The 26,099-nt window shown below is 39.5% G+C and overlaps 1 protein-coding gene across 1 annotated transcript in view; it reads left to right on the plus strand.

Annotated features, from left to right (window-relative positions):
- Positions 1-26,099, plus strand: part of LOC150078523 (MAM and LDL-receptor class A domain-containing protein 2-like) — a 765,548-nt gene that overhangs the window by 643,557 nt on the left and 95,892 nt on the right. Inside the window, exon 27 of the mRNA XM_090384594.1 lies at positions 24,058-24,198. Coding sequence (XP_090240720.1) covers positions 24,058-24,198 — 141 coding nt within the window. The remainder of the gene's footprint in view (positions 1-24,057; positions 24,199-26,099) is intronic.

Consider the following 26,099-nt stretch of genomic DNA (forward strand, 5'->3'; position numbering starts at 1 on the left):
AGACACTGGCAGACAAGAATTACCAGCATTCTTGATAATACATTCTCTGTCAACACAACCTGTGAGCAAGCTCTCCCCCTTCATCATTCAGAGATGCCTTGAACATGCTGCAGGGTCACCAAAAATGGTGAAACATCTCCAATCGTTAGATTTATTAATAGAGATCACCAATTCTTGACACTCTGAACTATTATTATATCTTACATCCTTGAGGGGAATCCCACTTCAAATCACACCACATACCACCCTCAATTCTTCAAAGGGAGTGATCACTGAATGGGATCTATTGAACATTCCTGAAGATGAAATAGTCCAGGAACTTAAAGAACAAAAAGTCACTCAGGCGAAAAGGATCATCATGATCCAAAAAGATGGCAGTTTAGTTCCTACCCGGAGTATAATTTTAACTTTCAGTTCTCCAAACCTACCAGCTTCAGTCGAGGCAGGATATTTAAACTGTCGCATTCAGCCACATATCCCAAACCCCCTAAGATATTTCAAATGCCAGAAATTCAGCCATTCTCAGACAGCATGCCATGGAGACGCAACATGTGCAAACTGTGTGTGTAAAACTCATACACAAACAGAATTGTAAGGCTTCAACCCCTCAGTGTCCAAATTTCAAGGGCAACCATCCGGCATGTTCCAAAGATTGTGATTTCTGGAAGGTGGGAGAAAAAATACGAAAGTACAAAACTGAAAATAAAGTTTCCTACCAAGAGGCAAGAAAACAAGTAAAATTAAGTATGCCAAATTGCACCTATGCTTCTGCTAGTTGCAGTCACCAAGCTGTAGCATGTCAGACGGAAGTGTTCATCCCTCCAGAAACATCGATCTCAGACTGGGCCCGATCAGTCCTCTCGGTCCAGCATCCATCTCCACCAAATGTAGTAGACCAATGCAATAATACACCATTGACAATTCCATCCCAGAGAGTTCCCCGTTGTCAAGCAGTGGATAAATTGCAGAAATGTGATCCTGTTGAGGTGAAGCAATCTCCCCTATCAGACACGGACACAGATGATACCACCAACTCAGATCTGCTTGAGATACGTGCAGATGATGATATGGAAGAAGGCGATGACTCAAGATGCCCAAATTTTTCAAGAAAAGAAAAATCAAAACCTAACAGATATAAACAAGCCACTCACAAAAAGCAGAGACTCCTCTTCCACTCACAAAACCAAATAATGGAACAAATCATACAGTGGAAATCCAGAGGTTTTCACAGCAATATTGATGATATCTATGAACAAATTCACCGTTACCATCCTGCTGCCATATGCTTACAAGAAACGAATCTAACAACAAAAATATCCATTTCAGTCAAAAACTATACAGTCTTCAGAAAAGATCAATCTGAAACTAACAGCCCCCATGGAGGAGTAGCTATACTAGTGGAATCAGGAGTCCCTTCCATGCACATTCCATTGCAAACACCATTAGAAGCTGTTGCTACCCGTATAGTAATCAATATCACATTGACACTGGCCTCAATTTATCTTCTGCTGAACCAATCATGTACATTTCAGCAACTGATAAATCTAATTTCTCAATTACCATCTCTTATTTGTTTACTAGGAGATTTTAATGGACATGATCCATTATGGGGTTCTCTGGTCACAGATGGACGTGGTGAACTTATTGAAATGTTACTTGACCGAGAGAATTTGACACTATTGAATACTAGCTTACCCACTTACATCCATTTTCCTATTAGGTCAACCAGTACAATAGATCTCTCAATTTGCTCTCCAATCCTCTTCCCAACTATAGAGTGGGCAGTGCATGACAATCCTCTAAACAGTGACCACTATCCACTGATCTGTAGTATTCAAACCACCCATTCCAAACAAATTGAAACAAAAACAAAATGGAAATTTTCCAAAGCAAACTGGACGAAATTTATCCATCATGTATATTTTGATGATGACATCATAGTCTTCTGCTATGGACACTATCTCCGATCATATCACAGTGCACATACTTACAGCTGCAACAGCCGCCATCCCACAGTCTCAAATAAGAAACTATCGACATAACAATCACTGATGGAATGGTGATTGTAACAAAGTGAAAAGAGAAAAAAATGCAGCATGGAACACCTTCCACAAACATCCCACCACTGTCAACCTTATTAACTTCAAGAGACTGAGAGCCAAAGCTCGTTATATCCAGCGGAAGGCGAAAAAAGACTCATGGATAAAATTTGCCTCCTCAATCAACAAAGATACTGATACCCGAATTATCTGGGAAAAAATAAAGAAACTAAATAGTAAATATCATATGTTGACTTCTCCTATTATTAATTGGAATGGGAAGGAGATCTCATCTGCTGAGGAAATTGCCAATGCCTTAGGAACGGTGTTCTGTGAATTGTCCGTCTCAATTGCATATCAGCCATCTTTTCAAAAAATTAAAGCTGAAGCTGAGAAAAGGAAACTGAACTTCAAAGCTACATGTCCTTTACCCTATAACCAAACTCTCACAATATCTGAACTGGAAGAATCTATATATACCTCAAGAAATAGCTCTCCTAGTCCTGGTGGAATCTACAATATAATGATTCAACACCTCAATCAGAAATCACTATCTTCATTGTTAAACTTTTACAATAGCATATTCTCAGAACATATAGTCCCTACTTCCTGGCAGCATTCTTATGTAATAGCCATACCTAAACCTGGAAAAGTTTATTCAATTCCTAACAACTATGGACTTTTCTAACCAGCTGTCTAAGTAAAACTTTGAAAAAATAGTTCACCATCGACTCACCTGGTACCTTGAATCCCAAAACATAATTGGTAATAATCAGTTTGGCTTTCTGAAGAACAGATCTTCCCTAGACCTCATGACCAAAGCCGAATCCAACATAAGAAATGCATTCACCAGAAATCAACATCTTGTCATGATATGCCTTGATATAGAGAAGGCCTTTGGTACCACATGGTGCTACGGTATCCTAAAATATCTCCATTTTATTCATATTATTATTAGCCATATGGTGCGAGGAAGCCTGAGGCTTATGCTGCAACAGCCAAAAAAATTCTGAATTACCCCTGAGAGAGAGAAGTAGAAGAGAATCACGAAGAAAGAGAAGAATGATGATGTCCAGCTCGAGACCCTGGAAAGCACACACATAATGTTGGTGGAGCTCTAGTCACCTCAGATAACAACTTGGAAATAATCTCTTCTCCAATGGAGCTTCTCTTGTTGCCATTGTCAGCCTCGTGTTGTGAGAAGAATAAAGGGGTTCTCTTACCAGGAGAGGCCTAAATTCTGTAAGTTGCAGCATCTGGAGACTAGACACATGCGAGGAGATCTGATTGAGGTGTACAAGGCTTTGAATGGTTTGAGCAGGCTCAATGCTTCAGATACTTCCACTTGCCCAGATTAAGAACCTAAGGGGGCACAGATTGAAATTGAAGAAAGACAGTTGTAGAATAGATGTGCAGAAGTTTGCCTTTAGCCAGCAGGTAGTTGATTGCTGGAACAGACTTCCATGGAAGTTGATAGCTTATATAAATTTAAGGCTAAACTAGAAAAACATTTTGAATGATCTGATGGGTGAAATGGGAGGTGTGTGTGTTTTTTTTTTTTTTTTTGGCTGATGCTCTGTAAGCTTGCTTTCCTGCATCATATGCCTCAACTAATGCCAATGCTAATTCTTTAAATGCCAATCTACTGGTAATTTTCTGATGGGGGATGAAGAAAACCTACTTAACTTCAGTCTTTCTAAAATTGAGTTTTAGAAGGAATGAAGTTAACTAGGTTTAAATAAAGAGGCTATTGTTCTTCTGCTCATCATTCCAGTCTTAGGATCACTCTGACTGCCTTCCCTTGGCATATACACATCACAAATATTGCTTCCACTGTGTAAAAAAACTGTTTTCACTCTCAGTATTAATTTTTTTCTAAATAACTATTTACTCTGTTCAGTTCCACCTAAAATATGGAATTTTTTCACACCTGGGTTCATACTCCCAAATTCAGTCTCTCTCTCTCTATATATATATATATAATATTAAGAAGCTAAGTAATAATAGAGTGCAAAAATGAAGATAGTGTTGATTATGGATCAGGGACACTGCATTAGCAAAACGTACTCTACAGCCATAATGTGTATACATATTTGTATATATATTAAGAAGAAATTGTGAAGAAGGTTTTGTTTAATCATATTGAATCTACGGTATACACCAGAAGTGAATTCTATGAAATGGATAAGGCATGTAGTAATATATGGTAGGATAACTGGGTAAGAGACGAAAAAGGAACAGATAGTTGGTAAGTAATTAAAATAAAAAATTTTGGTCACCTTTTCATTTCTTAGAAACTATCTGTTCCTTTTTCGTCTCTTACCTGGTTATCCTACCATATATTACTACCTGCCTTATCCATTTCGTAGAATTCACTTCTGGTGTATTCTGTAGATTCAATATGATTAAACAAAACCTTCTTTACACTTTCTTCATAATAGCATCAGCATTAGTAGAGGCATATGGTGCAAGAAAGCAAGCTTATTCAGCATCAGCCAAAAAAAACACCACACCCATTTCATCCCTCCATTCGTTCAAAATACCTGTCCAGCTGAGCCTTAAATTTATTTAGGCTATCAACTTCAACAGCAAGTGATGGAAGTCTGTTCCACCAATCAACTACCCGCTGGCTAAAGGCAAATTTCCGCACATCTGTCTTTTCTCAATTTGAATTTATGCCCTCTCAGGTGATTATTCTGAGCAAGAGGAAGAATCCCATCAGCATTGAGAATGCTCAAACCATTCAAGGCTTTATTCACCTCTATCAGATCACCTCGCGGTGCCTACTCTCCAGACTCTGTAATTTGCAAAACTTAAGCCTTTCTTCACAAGAGCAACCCTTTGTTCCATTCACTAATCTTGTTGCCCTTCTCTGTACTCGTTCCAGCAGCCCTACATCCTTCTTGAAATGAGGCCTCCAGACCTGTATACAGTACTCAAGGTGTGGCCTGACCATTCCCTTATACAAGGGAATAATCACCTCCCTACCCCTGCTAGAAAAATTCCTGTATATTATTGACAAGACACCATGAGCTACTCTTGCAGCTCCCCTGCACTGCTCAGAGAACTTCATATCTGCATTCACAATTACCCCCAGGTCCTTTTCATTCTCTACCACTGTCAGTGTAGTACCACAGAGTTGGCGTTGCTCTGGGGTTACTGTTTCCCATATGTAATACTTTACATTTATCAATGTTAAACTACACTTGTATACGTACCATTTGTATTTATAACAGTTATATATTTGTATATGTATCATTTGTATATATAATAGTTATATATTTGTATATGTATCATTTGTATATATAATAGTTATATATTTGTATATGTATCATTTGTATATATAATACATATATGTACCATATTTCCCCGTGTATAAGACACACCCTTTTTCGAAAAATTTGGGGTCTAAAAACTGGGTGCATCTTATACAGTAGTTGTAGATTTTTTTACTTCCATTTCCCGCTTTTTGTCTTTGTGCTCATTGTTTCACACTTGTTACCGATATATTAGGTTACGTTTTGCCACATTCTGCTCAGAAATGGCTTGTTTTGACAGTAATGAAGATTTGTATGAATTTTATGATGAATAAAACTTGAGTTCAATAACTTTATGTAATACATTTTTTTTCAAATTTTGAGCCCCAAAATCAAGGGGCGTCTTACACATGGGGAAATACGGTTTATATATATATATATATATCTCAGGCTCCTAGTGTGATTGGTTGGCTTTGAATTTCATTCACACATCAGCAACGTAGGCTCTAATGTGCCAAAGTCATAAAAAACCAAGTCATAAAAATGAAGCCAAAAAACGGAGAGGAGTTCAGTGACCTATGGTAGCATTAGCATTAGTAGAGGCATATGATGCAAGAAAGCAAGCTTATTCAGCATCAGCCAAAAAAAAAAAAAAAAACCCCACTCCCATTTCACCCATCTGTTCGTTCGAAATACCTGTCCAGTTGAGCTTTAAATTTGTTTAGGCTATCAACTTCTACAACAAGTGATGGAAGTCGGTTCCACCAAACAACCACCCGCTGGCCAAAGGCAAATTTCCGCACATCTATCCCTCATCCGTCCTTCCTCAATTTGAATTTATGCCGTCTGAGGTGATTATTCTGAGGAATGTGAAGAATCCCATTGGCATTGAGCATGCTCAAACCATTCAAAGCCTTATACACCTCTATCAGATCACCTCGCCGGTACCTAGTCTCCAGACTCTGTAATTTGCAAAACTTAAGCCTTTCTTCGTAAGAGCAACACTTTGTTCCATTCACTAATCTTGTTGCCCTTCTCTGTACCCGTTCCAGCAGTTCTACATCCTTCTTGAAATGAGGCCTCCAGACCTGTATACAGTACTCAAGATGTGGCCTAACCATTGCCTTATACAAGGGAATAATCACCTCCTTATCCCTGCTAGAAAAATTCCTGTATATCATTGACAAGACACCATGAGCTACTCTTGCAGCTCGTCTCCACTGCTCGGAGAACTTCATATCTGCCTGCACAATTACCCCCAGGTCCTTTTCATTCTCCACCACTGTCAGTGTAGTACCGCAGAGTTAGCATTAGCATTAGCATTAGTAGAGGCATTTGATGCAAGAAAGCAAGCTTATGCAGCATCAGCCAAAAAAAACCACTTCCACTTCACCCCTCTGTTCGTTCAAAATACCTGTCCAGCTGAGCCTTAAACTTATTTAGGCTATCAACCTCCACCACAAGGGATGGAAGTCTGTTCCACCAACCAACCACCCGCTGGCTAAAGACAAATTTCCGCACGTCTATCCTACATCTGTCTTTCCTCAATTTGAATTTATGCCCTCTCAGGTGATTATTCTGAGCTAGAGGAAGAATCCCATCAGCATTGAGCATGCTTAAACCATTCAAGGCTTTATACACCTCTATCAGATCACCTCGCTGGTGCCTAGTCTCCAGACACTGTAATTTGCAAAACTTAAGCCTTTCTTCGTAAGAGCACCCCTTTGTTCCATTCACTAATCTTATTGCCCTTCTCTGTACTCGTTCCAGCAGCTCTACATCCTTCTTGAAATGAGGCCTCCAGACCTGTATACAGTACTCTAGGTGTGGCCTGACCATCGCCTTATACAATGGAATAATCACCTCCTTATCCCTGCTGGAGAAATTCCTGTATATCATTGACAATACTCCATGAGCTACTCTTGCAGCCCGTCTGCACTGCTCAGAGAACTTCATATCTGCCTGCACAACCACCCCCAAGTCCCTTTCATTCTCTACCACTGTCAGTGTTGTACCACAGAGTTGATACGTTGCTCTGGGGTTGCTGTTTCCCATGTGTAGTACTTTACATTTGTCAATGTTAAACTTCATTTGCCACCTCTCAGCCCATCTGCTCAACCTTTCCAGATCCTGTTGCAGCAGCATAGTGTCAGTAGTGTCCTTGACAACCCTGCCAACCTTTGTATCGTCTGCAAACTTGGACATTAATCCCGATATACCATCATCAATATCATTTATAAATACAGAAAACAATAATGGACCCAACACTGAGCCCTGAGGGACTCCACTAATAACATCAGTCCACGATGAGCAGTGTCCATTGATTACCACTCTCTGTCTTCTCCCCCTCAACCACCCCTTTATCCATAGCAGCAATTTGCCTCCAATGTCACACTGCTCCAATTTGTGTAGCAGTCTTCCATGTGCAACAGTATCAAAAGCCTTTCTAAGATCCAAGTATATAATATCAAAGTTATTCCCTGCATCCAGTTCTTTTGTGACTGCATCATAGTATCCAATCAAGTTGGTCAGGCAAGACTTCCCCTTAACAAAACCATGCTGTGTCTGAGCTATAACTGAAGTCTTGTCTAAATGATCCTGCAGTGCGTCTTTAACCAGTGCCTCCATTAATTTTCCTGGAACAGAAGTTAAGCTCACAGGTCTATAATTACTTGTGTCAGCCTTTGATCCTCCTTTGTGAATTGGGGTCACATTTGCACATTTCCAGTCTATGGGTACCTCCCCTGAGTCCAAGGAAGCTCTCATAATTATGGCTAAGGGTTTGCTTACTTCCTTTGCTGCCTCCTTTAATATAACTGGATAGATCCCATCCACCCCGGGTGCCTTTCTTGTGTTTATCTTCAACAGTTTCTCCTCCACTTTACTCCCAGTTATTTCAAGATTCTGTAACTTACTGCTAGAGTTGAATACACCTCTGGCATTCCTCTCGCTGAATAACTCCTCATGTGTGAATGTCGATGCAAAATATTCATTTAGTTTGTTAGCCACCTGAGCAGGATCATCAACACTTGACCCATCAATATCAAGTGGACCAATCTGATTCATCCCTTTCCTTCTAGAGTTTACATAAGTAAAGAACTCTTTGCTGTTTTTCTTTGCATCCCTTGCCAAGGATTTCTCGTAATCTGCCTTCGCCTGCCTAACCTCCTTTGTAACTTGGTTGCATATCAACTTGTATCTATCATAGGCTTCTGTGTCATGTGTTAATTTGTAAGTATCCCATGCATTTTTCTTCTCTGACATATGCCTCATTAGTTCATTTGACATCCATTTTGGCCTAAACCTTGAACAATATTTCTTAGTTGGTATGTAAAGCCTAGTAGCTTCCAAGATAAGTTCTTTGAATGCTTCCCATTTTGAATTTGCTGTTGGTAACATCATCAGTTGGTCCCACTGTATAGAATTTAAATACTGTCTCAGTCCATCGTAGTCGCCTTTACGGAAGCAATAACCCTTCCCTTTACCCCTAATGATAGTTACCTCTTTGAGTAAATCCCACTTCAGCACACTGTGATCACTGCCACCTAGTGGTTCATTTATCTGCAGATTCTTAATGCATGAAGAATCACTGCTAATAATCAAATCAAGAGTATTCCTCCCTCTAGTTGCCTCCCGAACATGCTGATGTAGAAAACAATCATCCAATAAATCCACAAAAGCCCTGCTAGTGTGTGAGTATCCAGCCCCCAAATTCCACGTTGATACGTTACTCTGGGGTTACTGTTTCCCATATGTAGTACTTTACATTTGTCAATGTTAAACTTCATTTGCCACCTCTCAGTCCATCTGTTCAACCTTTCCAGATCCTGTTGCAGCAGCATAGCGTCAGTAGTGTCCTTAACGACCCTGCCAACCTTTGTATCATCTGCAAACTTGGACATTAAACTTGATATCCCATCATCAATATCATTCATAAACACCGAAAACAACAACGGACCCAACACTGAACCTTGAGGAACTCCACTAATAACATTAGTCCACGTTGAGCAGTGTCCATTGATTACCACTCTCTGTCTTCTGCCACTCAACCAACCCCTTATCCATAGCAGCAATTTGCCTCCAATGCCACACTGCTCCAATTTGTGCAGCAGTCTTCCATGTGCAACAGTATCAAAAGCTTTTCTAAGATCCAAATATATAATATCAAAGTTATTCCCTGCATCCAGTTCTTTTGTGATTACATCATAGTATCCAATCAAATTGGTCAGGCAAGACCTGCCCTTAACAAAACCATGCTGCATCTGAGCTATAACTGAATTCTTGTCTAGATGATCCTGCAGTGCTTCTTTAACCAGTGCCTCCATTAATTTACCTGGAACAGAAGTTAAACTAACAGGTCTATAATTACTTGTGTCAGCCTTTGATCCTCCTTTGTGAATTGGGGTTACATTTGCACATCTCCAGTCTATGGGTACCTCCCCTGAGTCCAAAGAAGCTCTCATAATTATGACTAGGGGTTTGCATACTTCCTTTGCTGCCTCCTTTAATATAACTGGATAGATCCCATCCACCCCAGGTGCCTTTTTTATGTTTATCCTCAACAATCTCTCCTCCACTTTCCTCTCAGTTATTACAAAATCATCCAGCTCACTGCCAATGTTTACTTTACCTACATCATTCTCCTTCCTGAATAACTCCTCATGCGTGAATGTAGATGCAAAATACTCGTTTAGATTGTTAGCCACCTGAGCAGGATCCTCAACTGTTGAACCATCAATATCCAGTGGACCAATCTGATTCATCCCTTTCCTTCTCGAGTTCAAATATGTAAAGAACTCTTTTCTGTTTTTCTTTGCATCCTTTGCCAAGGATTTTTCGTAGTCTGCCTTTGCCTGCCTAATCTCCTTTGTGACTTGGTAACAGACCAACTTATATCTATCATAGGCTTCCATGTCACCCATTAATTTGTATGTATCCCGTGCATTTTTCTTCTCTGCCACATGTCTCATTAATTCATCTGACAACCATTTAGGCCTAAACCTTGAACAATATTGCTTAGTTGGTATGTAAAGCCTGGTAGCCTCCAAGATTAGTTCCTTGAATGCTTCCCATTTTGAGTTTGCTGTTGGTAACATCATCAGTTGGTCCCACTGTATAGAATTTAAATACTGTCTCAGACCATCATAGTCGCCTTTACGAAAACAAAAACCCTTCCCTTTACCTCTGATGGTAGTTACCTCCTTGAGTAAATCCCACTTCAACACACTGTGATCACTGCCACCTAGTGGTTCATTTATCTGCAGATTCTTAATGCATGAAGAATCACTACTGATAATCAGATCAAGAGTATTGCTCCCTCTTGTTGCCTCACGAACATGCTGATGTAGAAAACAATCATCCAATAAATCCACAAAAGCCTTGCTAGTGTGCGAGTGACCAATTCACAAATTCCAGTCAATATCTGGGAAATTAAAATCCCCCATTATAAGACTCTCTGATTTACTGGCCCACTCTATTTCCCTGTACAATATCTTATTATACTCATCAGAGTCATTAGGCCTATAGCACACTCCTACTCTCAATTTTGATTTCCCTATGCTTATGTCACACCAGACTGACTCGACACTGCCCTGTCCATCGATGTCGACTGGCTTCACTTCCTTGGACTTTATGTGTTTCTTAATTAATAGCATAACTCCTCCTCCCCTCCTGTCCTGTCTATCCTTTCTATACACATTGTATTCCCCAAATTCCAGTTCCGCATTACTTATATCTGTGTGACACCACGTCTCTGATATCCCAACAATATCTGCCTTTGATGTTTTGAGCAATACCTCAAATTCATCAAATTTATTTACCAAACTCCTAGCATTGGTGTACACGCAGGTATACATGCACCTGTTTCTATTCTTAGCTACCCTAACACAACCCATGTGTTTACTTGTACCGCAATGACTACCAGCAGTCTCTGAAATACCATGCATCTTGTTTTCCAGGCTTCTGCTCATTTCAATAGAAGCAGTGCAAGAATCACTTCCACCTCTGCCAGTGGCTACTGTTAATCTATTAGTCCTTGTATCCCCCCAACTAGCAGTTTTCCGACCCACCTAACACTGCCTCGACAGCATCAGCAAAAATTCTTGCACCCTTTCTATTTAAGTGTATCCCATCCCTGTAGAAGCAATCTCTCCTGTTAACAAGTACAGTCCAGGCTGAAAAAAATTCTACCTCTTGAGCCTTGCACAATCCCTCCAGGGCCGAATTGATCGACAAGGCTCTCATCATATACTCCCTCCTATCGTGTCTGGGCAGAATTGCAGACACTTTCAAGTTCAACCCTAATTCACGGCTTTTTTTCAACAGTGACCTGTACTTGCTAAGTAATTCCGCCAGTCTCTTACTCTTACTAGGTGGTATTAGGTCATTCAGTGAATAGATGTCTGTAAAAGGTGATAAAGGTTAAAATAGAAAACAAAGGTATATAAAGTCAATAAATATAAATAAATATAAAAAAGTGAAGATTAAATGATGGTAAATAAAGTTTTAACAATTTTAAATAGTTGAAAACAGCTGACACATAATCATTTTAGGATATTATCTGACTGGGTGTACATGGCTCAGTCAGATTGCTAAAATCAATAAAATATAAATCAGGCTCAGTGGTAAAATCAGAATAATCTGATAAAATATAAGAATTGTTCAAAAGGATGACCCTCAGCAAAAACGAGTATGTAAGATGACTGTGTCATACTTAGTACTTGAGTCTGTCAAAGACATTCTCTCAGCTATGACAGACAAGCTGTGCTTGCTACCTGGGAGTCTAAAACGTTGATGGAACTGATATTCAGGTGACACTCAAGTCAAGTGGACCCAATTTTGGCGAAGTCCAGATGGTCTGAGAAAGCGAAATTCTCTGCTTGCACCTTCATGATGGTGAGACTGTTAGTAATCCTTGGTATAACCCCCATGCACATGCATACTGCAGGGGACAACCAGGTGTGAACCTACAGAGTCTGGCACCCACACCACAAGGAGGAATGCCACTCCTCTGTATTACTAGTTGGCAGATGACTTTCATCAACCAGTGCAATACCACTACTTTTCCAATTGGAGGCTTGAAGTGGTGAAACCCATGTATCCAGAGCTAAGGGGAAATGTTGACCGGAACGGTCAACCTTTCCCCATCTCTTCCAACATGCAGTATGATTGATGTCCTTTGAGGTTATGACGATCACCCTGGCAAGATCCAGAATTCCCTACATTTTGAGGGTACAGCTCTAAAACGGTGTTAGCAGGCCGGCTGCTAATTAGTACACCGGACCGAACAAATTCGAGGCTTCCAGAGCAGCTAGTATAATCTTGATACCGCTACTCTACCAGATAGTGACTGGAGGGTGTCCAAGTAGCATGAATGCAGGGGGCATTGTTGAGGCCACGTTATGTCAAGGATCTGGGTATATCCTTACCATGTGTACACCATATCCAAAAATTTCATTACTTCTTATAACATGCCCCCTCCAAACTTTTCCTTACTGTTGAATACACCGTGAATTGTCAAACTAATAGAGCAAACCTATCTGTGAAAAGATCTAAACCTCCCAAACACTTCCTAATTCATTTCACAAATATATGTGGTCTCAGTTCTAACCTCAGTGATGTCCATTTTCACTTACAGTCTGCCAAACCCCATGTACTTTTTCTGAGAGAATCTGTTATCGGTTGATTCCACAAGTTATCGGTTCATTCCATCACTGCTTATCGCAGTTGCTCAAATTATTTGCTGTATGGTTCCTTTTGCTCCAAAGCTGGTACATGTACATATCTCCATTTCAATATCTGCTGTCAGAGACTTTGAAATTTAGAATCTCTTCTTTTCGATCTTCTCTGGCTTGAAATCACTCTACCATATTCTGTAAAATTCATCTGTTGTCTCTACTGTTCTCCCAACTCCACTAATCACTTGGAACTCTTTGACTTCCTCTCTTTGCAACCTGACTTTCTCCAGCCTAACAGTGAAGTAATGTTCACAACTCCAGCTGACTTCCGTTTTCTAGTCACACAGAACCAACTGGTTGAGATGCTGAGGCATTTGCAATTACTAATGGCCTCACACAGATTGTTCATTTACTTACCAGAATACCCGAAAATCCTAACCATAATGCCAACATGCTTGATCTTTTTCTCACAAACAACCCTTCTACGTACTTGTTTGAAGTGAGTGTTCCTTTTAGGCACCTCAGATCACAACTTGGTGAGTGTCTCTTCTCCAGTGGAGCCTTTATCTCATGGCTATACCCAACCTAATGTTGTTTGGCATTACAAAAATGCAAAACAGGATGACCTGCAAGATTTCTTTTCTTCTTTTCCTTGGTTGGATTATTGTTTCAAAACTTCTGATATCAGTGTTTGCTCAGATCGTGACAGTGAAATTATTCTTGTAGGAATGGACTCCTTTATTCCACACTCCACTTTAAAATCTCATCCTTTATCTAAATCTGGATTTTCCTATAAAGGTGTTAAGGCTGCTCAAGAGAAGAATGTTGCATATCGAAATTGACTTGTTTCCACCTCTTCAATTTCATTTTCTGCCTGCAACAAAGCTCGCAACAATTGTAAAGCGGTTTATAATCAGTCCAAACTATTTTGAACAAGTTAAGGGTATAAAACTTGCTTCTTGCCCTAATGGTCACCAAACATTCTGGTGCAAAGCTATTGGCCGCGACTTTTGCCCATCTCTGCTCCCACCTCTGTCAAAACCAGATGGTTCTATTTCCTTGACTTGGTCAGCTTTATCCTTGACTTCAGCCAAGGATAAAGCTGACCTGCTAGCATCCCATTTTTCTTCCAACTCATTTATTAATGATCTTGGTAAAACATCTTTCACCATTCCTACCATGCTCCACTCAATGCCTCCTGTGGTCTTCTGTCAAAAGGATATGAGAAGGATTTTGACGAATCTTGATGCTAAGAAAGCACCTGGTCGTGATGGTATTTCTCCACTTGTTCTCAAAATCTGTGCTCCTGAACTTACTCCTGTTCTTTGCTGCCTTTTTCACTTTTTTATTCCGAACATGTTTTTCCTTCTGCTTGGAAATTTGCTCATACCCAGCCAGCCAGTTCCTGAAAATGGTGACAAATCCCTACCACCCAATTATCGTCCCATTTCAATTGATTCTACTCTTTCTAAAGTAATTGAGAAATCAACTAACTGCCAACTCTTAAACTATTTAGAAACCTTCCATCTGATCAACGATCACCAGTAACCTGTTGATATGTCGGTTCATTGAATACTGGGTGAGGGGGGTGTTCGTGAACTAGGTGACATATTCTGTGATAGTATGTTGTGTGTCTGTGAGGGGGGGTTGTCACCCAACTCGTATGAACTTGGTTGAAAGCCTGCGACAATGTGTTAGAATTTGCATGAACGTGTCTTGACATTGTTAAATTTTAATTTAACGAGGTCAATTTAATTTTACAAATGTTAATATCAATGTAGAACGTATTGAGTATTACAGCTCCGATTCATACTATCTAATTCATTTTTTAAACTCTTATTGACTATTTCATTCATTTCCTGTCTCTCCAGTAGTAAACTTTCGATACACATAATTATGGGAGATTTTTTTAATGTCTTGTTGATGCAAAATTGCATTAAATCAACACTAAGGTACTCAGCCCAAAGTTACCATATTTCTTTTCTAAAATATTGCCTTAAAAACAACATCCTTCCGAAGTTTGCCAGGGTTAATTTAAATCAAAAAATTTCAGGCATAAAACAACTAACACTGGCCACATCGTGTAATATTGTTAAGCTTGCCTTAAAATCTTGATATTCGAATAAACAAAAATACCTTTCCCAGGTTAGGAAGCTTCACGATAAATTAAAAAATTATCTACATCCGAACGATTGGTCTTTGTTGAACACCTCCATAGATTTGCGACGGGAAGCACAGGCCTCAGAAATAAAAAACAGACACGTTAATAAGTTGCAAACATTATCGGATAGGTCAAGACACGTTCATGCGAATTCTAACACATTGTTGCGGGCTTTCAACCAAGTTCATACAAGTTGGGTGACAGTCCCCCCCAGACACACAACGTACTACCACAGAATATGTCAGCTAGTTCACGAACACCCCCCCCTCACCCAGTATTCAACGAACCGACATATCAACAGGTTACAAATATTTCCTCATGTAAGCTATTGCAGGACCAGATTTCACTTTTATCCAAAGGACTAAATTATAATTTACCACCTCAAAAACTACCTAAAAAACAATGCATAATTGATATTGAATTTGTACTTCGTAATGTTCCACAAAAAGATATATTTATTCAACAAGTTAACCAGGTAGTAAATAACATAAAAGAAACGCGACTTCCTAAATTGAATACACATGACAGTTCAGCTTTACGAGAACTTCTGGGAAATAAGGACATTATTATACAGAGGGCAGATAAAGGAGATACAGTGGTAATACTAGATAAACCTGATTATATTAATAAGTTAGATTCAGTTGTTTCAGATACCTCCACTTATCTTGAACTAGACCCGGCACTATTTACCAATTTGGTCAATCAATACAATAAAACGATAACCACGTATCAAAAAACTGACTACATTACTATGGCCCAGTTAAAAGAATTGAAGGCCAGAACATACAATATTCCTGCACTTTTTGGTCAGGTAAAATTACACAAGACTGGATTTCCTATTCGACCTATTGTTTCCTACAGGAACTCGGCATTTTCGTCCTTAGCCACACATGTATATAATATTATAAAACCCTTTAGACAGGTAATACAATTTGGGATTAACAACTACGATACATTATTTAATAATCTTAAAGACTGTAGACTCTGCGACAATGACAATTTATTCTCACTAGATGTTACCTCGTTATATACGAATGTAAACGTTGAATATACATTAGATATTATTTGGGATATGTTAAATAAAAACTCAGCACCAATTAATTATACGAAGCTATCTATTAAGGAAATTTTTCACTTAATTAAACTGTTAGTTGAGGCCAACTACATCACCTTTCGAGACAAGGTGTACAACAAATTTTTGGATTACCAATGGGTTTGAGCCTGAGTGGCTTAATGTCAGAGATCTATCTCTCAACGATTGAGCATATACATTTGACACCTTTTCGACCCCGTATCACATACTATGGGAGGTATTTAGACGATGTTCTAGTTATTACTGATAGTAGTACAATCCAAGACATTTTACATTCATTTAATAATATTCATTCTAGACTCAAATTTACATTGGAAAGGGAGGATACGGATACAAAGTCATTAAACTTTCTAAATTTCACGCTTACCCGGGACTCGAATAAAATACAATTTAGCATCTATCGAAAACCTACAAACACTGGTATGCTTCTACATTATAATAGCTATCACCCGTTCTAGCTACAAAAGATCGATTATCTTTAATCCATTTCTAAATGCCTATAAATATTCAATGACGGAATCTGCTTTGGACTCAGAAATACTAATATTAACTAGAAGGTTCTTAAACAGGGGTTATTCCATTGCCACAATAAACCGAATTAGGGTACAGGAATAAAGTATCAAAAAATACTTTATTTCTGTCCCATATGTTGAACAGTGGTACAAACAGCTTAATAGATTCTTTAAAGATACCGAATTTAAAATTGTGGCCAGGCCAATACGGAAGTTACACACTATACTCAACAATCACTCGGTTCTTTCCACGTTCGCAACACAAATTAATGATTTGGTATACAACATTTCTTGCGGTGATTGCGACTCGTCTTACCAAGGTTCGACGCAATTTTCTCTTAATATTCGTGTAAATCAACACGAAGCCTCAGTTTGTGCTTCTCGTTCAGCAGCGTCAGAATTAGCCTTTCGTGCCATTAACGAAAAACATACTTTTTTATTTAACGAGGCCAAAATACTTAATATTCAACGTAATTATAAGCGACTATTAATTGCAGAAACCGTAGAAATTAAATAACACGAGAATTCTGTTAATGTTCGGCAGCCATATTTGATCTCCAATGCGCCTGCGCATGCGTGAAGACAAATAATCACTATTTAAGTTTCAGGTTCAACCCTATTCGGTAATTTCATTCCTGTGATCACGACATACGGTCGAAAAGCGTTGTCAGCTTCAGGAAGGAAAATCGTTTTGAATATTTTCGTTAGATTCTTTTTAATTACGTTAAATTGATTTTTAATTGTTTTAAATTGATTTGAATTCTGTTAAGTTGGTTTTTATTTTTTAATTATTTATATTTTACCCTAATGTACCGGTAAGTTGTTGATTCTTTTTTTTTTCCGTTTTAATTTCTGGAGTGTATCATACAGAAGTGTTCTACGTAATATATTGAGGTAAACCCCTCTTATTATTTTACAAATATTAATATCAACGTAGAACGTATTGAGTATTACCGCTCTGATTTATACTATCTAATACTTATTTCCTGAAAATTAGTCTACAGAAGTTCAAGTCTAATATCAACAAATATCTTCTTTTGTTTTCCAACCCATGCACAGTACTAAGTACTGTAGGTTCTAATACCTCTCGTGTTTATGGATTTTCATTTTAAAAAAATATGCAGAGGTGAACAAGAACAACTTCCTTTCTAACCTTCTGCGTATTCTAGACTGTGTTTCATTGTATACTTTATCTGATATAACGTGTTCATGATCTGGCTATGCCATCATTGTTGGCACTGGAAGAGTCATTTATAACATATCACCTGCCTGTAGTCTGTATAGGGACCAAGAGGCTACAATTGTTCTGGGGGTTGTGCAGGTCTGGCTGTGACAACTGCCAGTTCATTACCCCTGATTCCAAAATGGCTTGGAATCTAGACGAAACAATATCAAATAAACATTCAGAAATAGAATGCATTCTATAATGGGTTTAGCAGATGCTAAACCCATTATAGAATTTTATGATGAATATACCTCCAAGTAAGTTGATAATGTGCATAATGCACATTATGCACACCATGCACACAATGCACCTTGAAGAGCCATGAAGACGCTACAATGATACCTGTCAATGTGGTTTTTAGAATTTGCTGGACATGCTTGGGATGTGAAGTTTCAACTAGGTCTCCAGACAGTTTTTAAATTCTATACAGTGGGATCAACTGATGATGTTACCAAAGGTGAATTCTAAATGGGAAGGTTCATACCAACTAAGAAATACTGTTCAAGGTTCAGGCCTAAATGGATGTCAGATGAATTAATCAGGCTCATGGCAGAGAAGAGATGTGCATGACATGCATATACATCAGGCGACACAGAAGCCTACTGCAGATATAAGCTAGTCACCTAAACAAGACAGCAGCAATAGTTCAGACACAGCATGGGTTTGTTAATGGGAAATCTTGTCTGACCAATTTAATTGGATACTATGATGTGGTCACAAAGGAACTGGATGGTAAAAATTATTTTATATCATATGCTTGGATTTCGGGAAAGCTTTTATTCTGTTGCAGATGAAAAACTACCGTACAAATTTTGGAGCAGTATGGCGTTAACGGTAAGTTGCTGCAATGGACAAAGGGATGGTTGAATGGAAGGCGGCAGAGAGTAGTAATAAATGGCCACTGCTGTACATGGACTAATGTTATTAGTGGAGTCCCCCAGGGTTTGGTGTTTTGTTGTTTTGTGTATTTTTTAATGATATTTAATTTGATGAATTTGAGGTATTGCTCAAAACATCAAAGGCAGATATTGTGGGGATTTCAGAGACGTGGTGTCACACAGATATAAGGAATGCAGAACTGGAATTTGGGGAGTACAATGTCTACAGAAAGGATAGACAGGGTAGGAAGGGGGAGGGGTTATACTATTAGTTAAGAAATGCATAAAATCCAAAGAAGTGAAGTCAGTCGACATTGCTGGACAGTGCAGTGTCGAGTCAGTTTGGTGTGACATAAGCATTGGGAGATCAAATCTGAGAGTAGGAGTGTGCTATAGGTCTAATGAGTATAATAAGAAACTGTACGGGGAAATAGAGTGGGCCAGTAAATCAGAGAGTCTTATAATGGGAAATTTTAATTTGCCAGATATTGACTGGAATTTGGGACCTGGTCACTCACACATTAGCAAGGCTTTTCTGGATTTATTGGATGATTGTTTTCTACATCAGCATGTTCGGGAGGCAATTAGAGAGAGTAATACTCTTGATTTGATTATCAGCAGTGATTCTTCATGCATTAAGAATCTGCAGGTAAATGAACCAGTAGGTGGCAGTGATCACAGTGTGCTGAAGTGGGATTTACTCAAAGAGGTAACTACCATTAGGGGTAAAGGGAAGGGTTATTGCTTTCGTAAAGGAGACTGCGATGGACTGAGACAGTATTTAAATTCTATACAGTGGGACCAACTGATGATGTTACCAACAGCAAATTCAAAATGGGAAGCATTCAAAGAACTTATCTTGGAAACTACTAGGCTTTACATACCAACTAAGAAATATTGTTCAAGGTTTAGGCTTAAGTGGGTGTCAGATGAACTAATGAGACATATGGCAGAGAAGAAAAATGCATGGGATACATACAAATTAACACGTGACACAGAAGCCTATGATAGATACAAGTTGATCTGTAACCAAGTGACAAAGGAGGTTAGGCAGGCGAAGGCAGATTACGAGAAATCTTTGGCAAGGGATGCAAAGAAAAACAGCAAAGAGTTCTTTACTTATGTAAACTCTAGAAGGAAGGGGATGAATCAGATTGGTCCACTTGATATCGATGAGTCAACTGTTGATGATCCTGCTCAGGTAGCTAACAAACTGAATGAATATTTTGCATCGATATTCACACATGAGGAGTAATTCAGCGAGAGGAATGCCAGAGTTGTATTCAACTCTGGCAGTAAGCTAGAGAATCGTGTAATAACTGAGAGTAAAGTGGAAAAGAAATTGTTGAAGAAAAATACAAAAAAGGCACCTGGGGTGGATGGGATCTATCCAGTTATATTAAAGGAAGCAGCAAAGGAAGTAAGCAAACCCTTAACCATAATTATGAGAGCTTCCTTGGACTCAGGGGAAGTACCCGTGGACTGGAGATGTGCAAATGTAACCCCAATTCACAAAGGAGGATCAAAGGACGACACAAGTAATTATAGACCTGTTAGTTTAACTTCTGTTCCTGGAAAATTAATGGAGGCACTGGTTAAAGAAGCACTGCAGGATCATCTAGACAAGACTTCAGTTATAGCTCAGACACAGCATTGTTTTGTTAAGGGGAAGTCTTGCCTGACCAATTTGATTGGATACTATGATGCAGTCATAAAAGAACTGGATGCAGGGAATAACTTTGATATTATATACTTGAATCTTAGAAAGGCTTTTGATACTGTTGCACATGGAAGACTGCTGCACAAATTGGAGCAGTGTGGCATTGGAGGCAAATTGCTATAAAGGGGTGGTTGAGGGGGAGAAGACAGAGTGGTAATCAATGGACACTGCTCATCGTGGACTAATGTTATTAGTGGGGTTCCTCAGGGTTCAGTATTGGGTCCATTATTGTTTTCTGTATTTATAAATGATATTGATGATGGTATATCAAGCTTAATGTCCAAGTTTGCCGACAATACGAAGGTTGGCAGAGTTGTCAAGGACACTACTAACTCTATGCTACTGCAACAGGATCTGGAAAGGTTGACCAGATGGGCTTCGAGGTGGCAAATGAAGTTTAACATTGACAAATGTAAAGTACTACATATGGGAAACAGCAACCCCAGAGCAACCTATCAACTCTGTGCTACTACACTGACAGTGGCAGAGAATGAAAGGGACCTGGGGGTGGTTGTGCAGGCAGATATGAAGTTTTCTGAGCAGTGCAGATGGGCTGCAAGAGTAGCTCATGGTGTATTGTCAATGATATATAGTAATTTTTCTAGCAGGGATAAGGAGGTGATTATTCCATTGTATAAGGCAATGGTCAGACCACACCTAGAGTACTGTATACAGGTCTGGAGGCCTCATTTCAAGAAGGATGTAGAGATGCTGGAACGTGTACAGAGAAGGGCAACAAGATTAGTGAATGGAACAAAGGGGTGCTCTTACGAAGAAAGGCTTAAGTTTTGCAAATTAGTGTCTGGAGACCAGGCACCGGCGAGGTAATCTGATAGAGGTGTATAAAGCCTTGAAGTTTGAGCATGCTCAATGCTGATGGGATTTTTCCTCTTGCTCAGAATAATCACCTGAGAGGGCATAAATTCAAATTGAGAAAAGACAGAGGTAGGATAGACGTGAGGAAATTTGCCTTTAGCCAGCGGGTGGTTGGTTGGTGGAATAAACTTCCATCCCTTGTCGTGGAAGTTGATAGTCTAAATAAGTTTACGGCTCAGCTGGACAGGTATTTCGAACGAACAGAGGGGTGAAGTGGAAGTGGTTATTTTTTATTTATTTATTTATTTATTATTTTTTATTTATTTATTTATTATTTATTTTTTTTTTTTTTAGTTTTTTTTGGCTGATGCTGCATAAGCTTGCTTTCTTGCATCAAATGCCTCTACTAATGCTAATGCTAATGCTAATATCAATGAAGGTATATCAGGCTTAATATCCAAGTTTGCAGATGATACAAAGTTGGCAGGGTTATTAATGACACTAAAGACAGTATGCTACTGCAACAGGAGCTCGAAAAGTTAAGCAGATGGGCTGAGAAGTGGCAACTGAAGTTTAACATTGACAAATGCAAAGTACTACATATGTGAACCAGTAACCCAAGAGAAACATACCAACTGTGTGGTACTACACTCAGGTAGGTGGAGAATGAAAAAGACCTGGGGTAATTGTGCAGTCAGATAAGAAGTTCTCTGAGCAGTAGAGACGGTCTGCCAGGGCAGGTCATGGAGTTTTGTCAATGTTATATAGGAATTTGGCTAGCAGAGACAAGGAGGTGATTATCCTTTTGTATAAGGCAATGGGCAGGCCACACCTTCAGTACTCCATACAGGTCTGGTCTCATTTTAGAAAGGATGTAGAGCTGCTAGAACGAGTGCAGAGAAGGGGAGCAAGATTGGTGAGAGGAACAAAGGGGTGTGTTTATGAAGAAAGGCTTAAGTTCTGTAAGTTGCAGCATCTGGAGACTAGGCACCTGCAACATGATCAGATTGAGGTGTTATAAGGCTTTGAATGGTTTGAGCAGGCTCAATGCTGACAGGATACTTCTGCTTGCTCAGATTAAGAACCTGTGGTGGCATAAATTCCGATTGAGGAAAGACAGTTGTAGAATAGATGCCCACAAGTTTGCCTTTAACCCGCAGGTAGTTGATTGCTTGGAACAGACTTCCATCTGTTGTTGTGAAAGTTGATAGCTTAAATAAATTTAAGGCTGAACTAGACAAACATTTGGAGTGACTGGATGAGTGAAATGGAAAGGGTTTTTTTTTTTTTTTTTTTTTTGGCTGATGCTGTATTAGCTTGCTTTCTTTTATCATATACTTCAACTAATGCTAATGCAGCCTTTTATCAGATTTCAGAGCTCTGCATGCCCTTCTAATCCTTTCTGGATAAAACTCATTTAAACCATAAAACTCACTAAGCTTTTTGCATGAAGAAGGGTGTCATTTTCCTGGTTGCCCGCTTTGTGGTGGAATGGAGAACAAGGAAAAGTAGTGTCATCAAGGATATATCCTTGGATCTTGTGTAATCAAACAGGTAGGCAGCCTTGTTAGGGGCCCCAGAAGAAGAAGAAAGATTAAAATTACTCATAAGAGTAAAGAAAAGTTTCAAATGTCCTAATTTCCTCATCAACCCTGGAGACCTACAAGGAGATGCTTACTTGTGAACTAGCAGGTACTGCATATGCAAACGGGATGCTAGTTTGCTTAGTGCATCATAAGCACATTTTCAGTAAGTCTAGGTCCTGTCCCAAGACTAAAGAGATGGAGACTTATTGATATGCTGTTGACCCTAGCAGTAAGAACCACACAATGATTGATCCCAGTTAGGCCAGACCAGGAAACCCATCAGAAAAGGAGTATCCCTCAACCACGAACTCCTTTCCGAGTTTCCACATTCTGGATTCCAGTGATGTAACACTTGATCCTAGTTATGGACACTGGATTCCAGTGATGTAACCCTGGATCCCAGGTATGGGCTCTGGATTCCAGTGATGTAACTTTGGGCCCCGGATCTTAGATATGGGCACTGAATCCTAGTTATGCTAATCTGGAAGCCAGCAGCATCACTAGGAGGTGCCCATGTTGAGGGGATCATGCTTCTGGGCTATTGAAAAAGTGAACAGTTAGGTTAATTAATGACCCATCTCTTAGAAAGTCTATTTTCTCTCTCTCTCTCTCTCTCTCTCTCTCTCTCTCTCTCTCTCTCTCTCTCTCTCTCTCTCTCTCTCTCTCTCTCTCACACACACACACACACACACACACAAAACCAGTTAGCATCTATTTCCTGTCCAGCAAATACACAGAACAATGAAGGAAGAGTTCTGTGGAACAGTTTACTTTCCATATGTTTCCCGGAAACAAAAGTATCTCAACCCATGCAAGGTACTACAGGTTCTAATACTTGTGTGTTTGGACTTTTCATTAAAAAAAAAATAATAATAATTAATCATATAACCTATTTTGCTGTTAGGATCACTCACTCACTCTCAGTTAGGATCAAGAAATGTTAAAAATTATTTATTCTTAGGAACTGCCTTTTTGTTGTAGTTGTTAGCCCCCATCAAGAATGGGAAGTTGGATAAGCTCACTAAACATAACACTGGTTTTGTTCATTGGTTAAATGGTTAAATTCATTAATATTTGTATATTGTTTTTCACAGGTGATGCTAGTATACCAACAGGAGAACCTGAGACTTGTTATAAAAATCAGTTTAGATGTGCAAATAAAATATGCATATCAGGAGATTGGAGATGCGACTGCATTATTGATTGTGAAGATGGTAGTGATGAACTCGGTTGTGGTAAATATCCCTTTGTTTATTTTATGCAAGAATTGGTTACCTTTCTATGACTTAATTTGCCTTTCCTTGATCTCATATTACAGTCACATGGCTGCCAATTCTTTGGATTTGGCTTGGATTCACCGTGCCAAATCAAAAGCTAACTTATCTTTTATTTACATACTTAACCCTTTGCCATTGTGATACAGTTGGTGATGAAGAGTTTCTCTGTCTTTTTCAAAAAGTCACATTTTCTCCAGCTCTCATGATTATGCCTAAAGGTTTGAGTAACTCCTTTGCTACTTCCCTTAATATAATTGAGTAGATCTCATCCACCCTCTCCTGTATGTGATCACCTGTACATGGTGAGGGGATCTTCCAGTGATGCTGCTGGTCCTCCAAATTAGCATCACTGAGATCCAATGCCCACAGCCTAGGTTACAGGCTAACATCATAGGAATCTGGCATGTTTTCCATGTGCTGCAACCCATGGAAACTCAAAAAGGAGGATCCTGGTGGTTGAGAGGGGCCCAGGTTCAACACACCACTCCAACAAGTCATCCGGAGCCAGACCAGTCAGATAGTGGGTTGACCTACAAAGGTGAACTCACTAGCCATGCCAATATTGTACCCTCGTGGTCCAAGGAACAGGACTTGGGCTGGTGGCAGTGCAGGTGTGGTGTCTGAGTAGCTCTGATATCCCCATTCCTGAGCACATTTATATCACTTGCTGGGTAGTGAGCATCTCATTTGGGCTCTGTGGTGGGTGAGGAGCCAGGGCACTGAACCAAAATAAAAACACTGTGAATCCTGATCAAGTTCTTTCTTCAGTGGCCCTAACATGGTTCCCTATCTGAAAATAAAAACAAAGGTCCAGGCAATGTCAGTGCAGCAAAGAGACCCAGAACTGAAGCACCCCCCAGGTCTCATACCAAGATTCTTAATCATGCACACTAAAACCGAGAAACCTATTGGAAAAATGTCGCCCTTTTTCAGAGGGGTTAGCAGGTTCCCAAAATCAGTTAAGAGGCTTCATTCTGGGGATCTCTTAATTGAAACCAAAAATGACAACATTAAATTCATCAAGAGGTGTCATCTCAGAGTGGGACCTCCTTAAGGTCACTGAGGAGGAAATCTGCTGTGAACTAAAGCTACAAGGAGTAGGTTTAGTTCAGAGTAGAATTTCTGCACATAGGGATAGGAAAGTACCAACCAGAAACATCATTCTTGCATTAAATTCTCCATTTCCGAATTAAATAAAAGCTGAGTACCTAAATTGCAGTGTAAGGCCGTACATTCCAAAGGTGCTGTTTCAAATGCCAGAAATATGGGCATTCACAGTTGGCCTGCCATGGACTGCCTGTGCTCATTGCGGTGCAAAAGACCATGAAAGCAAAGCCTGTACAGCCACCAAACCTAATCTAATTGTGTCAACTGTCAATATAAGCACCCTGCATACCGAAGGGCATGCCAGCGGTATAAAAAAGCAAATACAATGACACAATGCAGAGCTAAATATTCCTTATCGGGAGGTGAGAAAAGTGGCAATGCCAATAAGTAGCAATAAGCCCACATATGTTCAGAAGGCTGCAGGGAAGCAATCTGTTGGAACCCAAACTGATATGACAATTCCACCTTTGCTCCCATTGCATGCTACTTTCCGGACATTCAAAAGCAAGTTCAAATCACCCAACCAGATGCCACTCCCATATCAACACCACTTATTGCTCCACCTCTAACAGAGTCCGGAAACGAGGCTAGCCTGTGCGGACGAAGCTCTTTGACGCTCTTGGAACAGAGAAGTTTTTCCTGATTTATTTTCTGATTTATTAGCTTAAATTGGCATATTAACTTATTTTCTAGAGTAGCTTTATATTCCTAGTTACGATACTTAGTTTAAAGTTTAACTTAGACAGAGATTT

Source organism: Mastigoproctus giganteus, chromosome 11, assembly GCF_048544385.1.
Source record: "Mastigoproctus giganteus isolate SK-2022 chromosome 11, ASM4854438v1, whole genome shotgun sequence".
In the NCBI taxonomy this organism is placed as follows: Eukaryota; Metazoa; Arthropoda; class Arachnida; order Uropygi; family Thelyphonidae; genus Mastigoproctus; species Mastigoproctus giganteus.